This window comes from Limanda limanda, chromosome 4 (genome assembly GCF_963576545.1).
Source record: "Limanda limanda chromosome 4, fLimLim1.1, whole genome shotgun sequence".
In the NCBI taxonomy this organism is placed as follows: Eukaryota; Metazoa; Chordata; class Actinopteri; order Pleuronectiformes; family Pleuronectidae; genus Limanda; species Limanda limanda.
Genome location: NC_083639.1, coordinates 14,496,515 through 14,504,075, shown reverse-complemented (window position 1 = coordinate 14,504,075; position 7,561 = coordinate 14,496,515). Strand labels below are relative to the sequence as shown.

Here is a 7,561-nt window from a genome sequence, read left to right as displayed (position 1 = left end):
GGTGATCTTTAAAGATGTGCACGATAGGACAAATGATTTTAAAATACAGATGATTAAACTAAGATGGAGGATAATTGATGGGACTTTCACACAAAGAAGCCCACCAATCTTCTTTTTTTATTTTTTTGCCACACTGAAAACCAAATAAGTTATTAAAAATTCCCTTTTTTTTCATCATCAAATGCATCATCACGATATGAAATCAGATCTGCCTTCCTCTATTCACCATTGTCCATTATTCAAGGTTTATTTGGTCACAGTCAAATGTTAGAATTACATTGTAGTTAACTGTTCCCTGATTTGTTTCCATGTTTGTTACTATCAAACAGAGAAAGCTGCCAAACAAAAATAGAGAGAGATGCCTCAGAGACCTTTTTATCAGAGTCTTGTACAGTACTATATTGATATGTAGTGAAAGTGAAAGGGGGGACGGGGGGGTTGGGGTATGGATAAGGGGGTGGGGAGAGGATTATAGGAGTGACCATGTGTGTTTGACAGGAATGTTTTTGTGGATGGCTTCCTCAGAGACTTTTTTATCAGAGTCTTGTACAGTACTATATTGATATGTACGTGAAAGTGAAAGGGGGGACGGGGGGGGTTGGGGTATGGATAAGGGGGTGGGGAGGGGATTACAGGAGTGACCATGTGTGTTTGACAGGAATGTTTTTGTGGATGGCTTCTCTCTTTCTCCCCGGATATTGTCTGGAGTGGATTGTGGAGGCGGTAGCTCTGAGAACAGCTGCTTCTGACAAACACTGTGTAAACATTATGTGTGTCAATTGGGGATTGAGTGTGTGCATGTGTGTGTGTATCTGTTTGAGTGGGTGGGTGGTAGGACACTTTTAAATTTGCTAAGAGGACACTGACCATCTATTTATTAACTGTGGTCTGTTTTGGACAAATGACCCACAGCCACTGATTTTAAAGTCATCGGTCCAGAACTTAAAAGTAGATAAATTGGCCCATTTTCTTCGTCTTTTTAATATTGACCTCATGCAATATCGAATACATCCCCCGAAATGCCAGCTTTGATGATTGGCATTTCCTCTTTACAAACATAATGTAACTCAGCCGTGTCTGTAGCTGCTGGTGCACGTATGAGGGAATGAACTGTATTTATGTTCAGCCATGTGCATGCATGTCTGTTTGTATATATATCTATAAATGTGAGTGCACATGTGTGTGTGCATGCACTTGTTTGGGGTGTGTGTTTGCATGCTGGCAGGCAGATATCACTGTCCTCCATTATAAGCATAGTCTGCCTTGTTGTGCATGACCAGTCTGTTCTCGACGAAGTAGAAGCTGTCCGAGCGAGTCTCGTACGGACGCTCCACCATCTGACGGACTGCAAAACAGACAAAATACGGAAGACAGTAATTAAAACAAATGGGTTTTCTGGTGTCCATGCAATTTTTATCAATAAATGTATGAAAACAAAAAAAACACCTGAAAAAATTGGGTCAGTATTATTGATTCAGCACTTGAAATATCCATTAAACACTGAAAAGTCAGTAATTGTGGTTGTAAATCCTCCACTTCATACTGGTGTCAGCTTCCTAACTACATTACAAAAGATTTGTCTGAGGTAGTTTCAGTCTTTTTAATCACAATGTTCCCCCGTTGGGTTTTGTCTTTCACTGCAGAGGAGTTCTTTGTGGTTGTCACAAGTTGCTTTGTTGCTGGAACAAAACACAGATAATAAAACACTGCGCTCATTTCTACAACTCAGACACAAGGCCCTGTTCTGCATATGTACATACTGAGATACGCAGATTATTGTGTTCAAAATTTTACATGGTGATGATTTAAGATTGAGAATATGAAGGTTATTGAGAAATAGTTATCATCTGCTGATTTAATTAACACAGTATTATCAGCTATATTCATACATGGTGATTTATTTTGAGCTGCTAATCTATGTGTTTGAAGTACACAAACATTTGAGTATTGAAAGACAAATGAAGCGAGAAAATACAACATTTAATTTGACCTAAAAATGGGAATTTGCTATATTTGCGTAAAAATTGATAAAGCCACTGGATTTGCGTTTCAGACATTTGAAGAAGGTTTAATTTTCATAGCAGGCTGATGATGATTGCCCCGAATAACTACCTTCCTTCAGTCACAGTCAATTTAGCCCAAAAAACACCATGTTAGTTTATTTTTGTGTAACTTAGACTTTAACAATTCCCATTTGAAGCAATGGGCCCTTAAATTTCACATTCACTTTACAGCATGTTGTAGTAGGTAGGAATCGCTTTATGAACCATGAGTAGAGAAGAAATGATTGCCGTTATAGTTCTCAACATTCATAAGTCATGTAGGCTCAATAACTACAATAAAAAATATATTGAATCTACCCTTTAAGAAGAAATAGTAGTTTGAATATGACAGTCTTTCTCATTGATATGAACGTTCATAAATCAGTTAGATCATCTACTTTAGAGAATGCCCTAAGTATTGCCTGTTCCCAAGTTATTGATTGACAAGAATATTTCCACATGCAGACATCACCATGGTGACATAATACAGGATATGTTGGATAGAATTAAATGCAGACAAGTGGGTAGAAGAAAAGTATGAATGTCATGAGGGATTTGTTGCCAAATTATGATGAGCCTAATGTGAACTTAATGTAAATCTGATGAAACCTAATGTTTGCTTTTGTCAATGTCAACTGCTCCACTGTGACACATGACGAGGAAGGAGTGAAAGATAACCTTCATGGCAATACTTTGGCATAATTATAATATTATAGCATTTTCACGATATTATAGATCAATCTCTTCTCACCTAGGCTGTCAGACAGCTGAGGGAACTCATAGATGTGCTCACAGGTGTTACGGCTGTTTGGGATACAGAAGCCAAAGTCAAAGTCGAAGCTCTTCAGCAGGTGATCGCGGAAATAGTGTCTTTCAACCATGCGGAAATTGTTCAGCGGCCTGTTTCCAACTGTGAATTCCACCCTTAGAGAATAACAGGGAGAGAGAGGAGACGTTACAAGAGTAGGCTTTGAGTAATTATAATGTTATTACAGCCAGTATCAGAACACAGATGGAAAAGTGTGATTCGGTGGCTGAGGACAATGCTGCAATTGTCTTCATTCTTTGATGGAACAGGTGAGTGTGTTTTTTAATAGCTGTGTGCTGGTGAAGTGTGAGTCACCTACGTCGCTCCCACGGTCCTCAGGCGCAGGAAGGCCGGGGTGAACTGGTAGCGCACAAATCGGCCTGCGCTGGCGTCTGCCTCTCTGTTCTCCTCATCATCCTCTGAGAGACACAACCAGGGAAGAAGACATTTAACATCATTCACACACAAGAGGTGCCATCTGTGATCAGAACAACCAGCACACCAAGTTTCTGGACCTGGTTAAAGGCTTGGAGTCTTTCATTTTGAGCTAACTGAAGCTACTTCAGAATTATTCCTTGTCATTGGTGAGTCATCCTCCGACAGTTCTACAATATACTGTCACCTTTTATGGTTTGTGAGCTGGAAGTTGAGTCTAGAGTTTTTATATGCAGTATATGGTGCAGAGTGAAGCAAGACAACTTTGAATTCATCCTACCTTGTTTATCTGCAATGAAGATGCCTAGTCAATGTTTTTCATAAAATGAACTAAAATAATATATGAATTGGCACTGTACTTCACTGGGCCATTAGCAATATGCCAAGTGTGAAGCAGATTAAATGGTTTGCAAAAGATTTGTTCCACATACAGACAGACATTTGTGGATTTAGTAGATAGATAACACTAGAGATCAAACACTATGGTAAAGGAAGAAGCTAGTGCACACAATACCTGTATTTGGTGGTTTGGCAATCTCAAAGAGGACGGTGCCCGTCTCCAGGTCTCTGATCTTAAAGCGCACAAAGTCTATGTTGTAAATATTGTCCTCAGGTTTACACAGGTACCCTGCAACAAGGACAGACACAAGGCCGGAGTTATAAACACAAGCCATCGGAATCAAGATGTACGCTGTTCAAGCACAGACATGCTGCTCTGCCAATGTACTAAGGTTACATGCAAAACACTGCGTTGTAAAAACGTGTTGTTGCTTACACAAGCTGTGACAAGGCTTTATGATCAACATGGGGCTGCTCTGAGTTATACAAGGAAATACAAACACCATAATAATATACTGTGTGAACTAATGGAGGCAACAGAGATTAAAGACACTGTTTCATGGCTTCACAGTTGAAACCATGTGTGGTTTTCTCATCAGGGGAAATGAAGCATAACATTACAGTTTCTTTATTTTCTTCCTGAGTTAACCTCAACAGCTGTCACTGTGGTCTAGATAGACAGACAGACAGACAGACAGACAGACAGACAGACAGACAGACAGACAGACAGACAGACAGACAGACAGACAGACAGACAGACAGACAGACAGACAGACAGACAGACAGACAGACAGACAGACAGACAGACAGACAGAGATACTTTAGAAAAGAAAGTACCACACTGATATACTCTGTACTCTGATCTGTATTCAGCAACACTCCTGCCAGTGTTCTGTGGAGTTCGATGTGAGTTTAAATAAATAATATCTCAGTTCAACGACTAAACTGAGAGTATTTAATATCCTGAACTGCTTCAAACAGGATACCACATGTGTTAAAACATGAATGGAAGATCGTGTAATGGCGTCCTACATTTGTTTATGATGTCAGATGTGTATTCTCTCCTCAATATAAAAAATGTAATATGACAGCATATTCGTCTCCATTGAAACGAGAGCTACAAGCAGACGTCTTGTCTACATGTGATCGTTTCTGTTTCTCGGACACATTATGTTCTCATATAATTCAGCCTGAGCCCCACATCGAGCTCCGGTGGTAAACCCCCCACAGAGGGTCACTCAAACCTCGCGTCGCCCCCCGCAGTCCCAGCACGTCCTCCGGCGAGATGTGTCCGCTCTGCGCCCGCAGGTCCTCCTCCGTGACGGGCCTGCTGTCCACCTGGCTCCGGCGGGACTTCAGCCTCTTCAGGACCCCTCCGCCGGGCTTGCGGTCCCGCGGTGGAGCCGCAGTGCCGGAGGAGACGTCCTCAGCAACAGGCGCTTCGCTGCGGGCTTTGGCTCCGCTCATCCTCGGCTCTCTGACTCCTCTCTCCTCCTCTCCCGCTGGAAGCAGCACCTCCCGTCGGTCTGTCCGTCTCCCCCTGGCTCCCCCCCCGACGGACGCTTCTAGAATAAGATGGCGTCGCAGATGTCGAGTGGAGAGAAGTGTCGGTGAACGGTCAAGCTCCGGTTTTAGTAAACACATGCTGTACAGTTGCCATGACAACTCGTCCGCCGAGCCAGAGGAGGAAGGGAAGAAGCGGTTCACCTGAGCGTCCACTGGGGGGAGACAAACACAACGTTGAAAAACACTCAAATGTCTTATGGTTATGAATTAAACCACATTTATATATAATTTATAAATAAAACTAAAAGTTCGAACCCTTGTATTGTGTTAAGTACATTTTTCTAATTGTAGGCCCATAACTGAAAGCAGCATTATTTTGGCATGACTTATGGTTGGATCATAGACTGTATATAAAGAAGTGATGGGCTGTGGTACATTCACTTCATTACTGTTCTCAAGTACCTGTACTTTACTAAAGAAGATTTATTTTCAGGTACTTTTCACTTTTCAGAGCAGGCAGGCAATTAGACATGAGGCCTCAGCCATTGATAAATATCACAATAGAAGCGTTTTCAATAGTAACATATGTAGTATTCTCTATTCATAGGACAGAGTCTGTATTAATCTAGCATTAAACTAAATATACAGTATGCACAGTTAATTACATAGGTGACCATTGCAGAAGAGAATAGGCTACAGACAGCAAATACATTTACTTTTACTATATGTATATTTAAAATCATGTACTTACTTATCTTAATTCAAGTATAAAAGTGAATGTGGTACTTTAAGGTAAAATATTGAAGTACTTCATCCACCACATACAATATCACCTTGCAAAATGAATAATACTGCTCAACATCATGCGCAATATCACTGTTACATTATAATGTGCTATATCTGTAATACTACTTTTACAATTTCTTGTTCAATATCACCTCCATTACCATCATCTACTGAAATATATGAATATCATGTGTAATATAATATTCATTATCATGTATGTATATATTTGTGTAATACTCATTTGTCATATAAAACACTACTTCTTTTCCTATTTTTTTTATTCGAATATTATTTTGTAACTTATCTTATTTGCAGGCACTGACTGGTCCTCTCTTACTTCTCATTATACTTGATACTTGACTTATTTTTCTACTATTATACAGTAATATTCTGTGTTATTGCAACTTTGGAGCAAGATCTGGCATAGGAATGAATTATTGAATTTCAATCTTATCTTAAAGTTGCAGTGTGTAGAAATAAGTGCCAGAAAATCACTGAATTCCAAACATGAAAGAGAACCTGTGGTAACCTTCAGTTGTCATAAAAACCCAAAGGGTGTTTAGTTTGTCCAGTCTGGGCCACTACAAAAACATTGCTGTCTATAGATCCTTTTCACCTAAATCTGACACACTGGATCTTTGACTTGTGTTATAAGTATAATTATCTTATATTTGTGGTTCTAATCAAATCAAAACAGTATCACGATGAAATGTACTTAAGGCATCAACAGAGAAAGTAATAATTGAGAAGAATATTGAATTACAGTGGCTCACTGTTGTAACTCATTGAGATTCAGCTAAGTTTATCTACAAAATTAGTTTGGGTGTTCCAGTTCCAAACTGAAAGGTCACGAGATATGGTTGTAAATGCAAACCTGGTCGTTCAGTGAAATATTTGATCATTTGATATCTGGTACAGTTAATTGAATGAAACCCCTCAAGAGGTTTAGAGGGCTCGGCCTTTTGATGGAACTGTCACAACATCTCAAACATAAGAAAAGACCCAAAGTTGCTACTTTTTTGTGATGCGAAAACGTTGGAAACATTTAATTATTTTTTCTATATATTTACAAAGTAACCAGGACCATTCAATCAAACACACACATCGGTCAATTCATCCGAAGTCTTATTTCTCAGATTTGCTGCTGAGAGTCACAGATCCCTTCACTGTCGCTGTGCTATTGCCTGCTCTGCAGCGCGGGTAAAGCAAATAAAGTTTGATGTAAATGATGTGAGCACTTCCTGCTGTGAAGAAGCCTCGGGTCACGTCAGAACTCCCCATGAAGCTGGGAGAGCTACATGGATACAATTCCTTTTCACTCTGAACCTGTTTATCCGGTCAACTGAACAACGTACTGCCGTCAAGCTACTGTGAAGTCACAGGCCACTTACACTCTACATTTTCAAAATAAAACAAAAAAAAAACACCTTCTGTAACTTTCCATGTGCAAAGTTGAGATTTCATTTCATTTGCGCTCCAATCACCATTCTCCATCCATTACATTTGACCTGCTTGATGTGGATAGGACCCATATTTTCAAATTTCACTCTGCACCATAGACTGTTTATAAGAAGCTCTGCACAGAACTCCCAGCACAAAAACAGTAAAAAGTGACAGTAGCCTATATTGTAGAATTCACTAATGA

General features: G+C 39.8%; 1 protein-coding gene across 1 annotated transcript; it reads right to left on the bottom strand.

Moving 5' to 3' along the window:
- Positions 1 to 819: 819 nt before the first annotated feature.
- LOC133000492 (protein unc-119 homolog B-like) lies at positions 820 to 5,091 on the bottom strand. The gene is made up of 5 exons (XM_061070437.1): positions 4,869 to 5,091; positions 3,800 to 3,913; positions 3,170 to 3,269; positions 2,794 to 2,966; positions 820 to 1,345 (listed from the first exon to the last, which is right to left on the bottom strand). The coding sequence occupies exons 1-5, from the start codon at positions 5,089 to 5,091 to the stop codon at positions 1,233 to 1,235; spliced, it is 723 nt and encodes a 240-aa protein (XP_060926420.1). The 3' UTR covers positions 820 to 1,232.
- Positions 5,092 to 7,561: the final 2,470 nt, after the last annotated feature.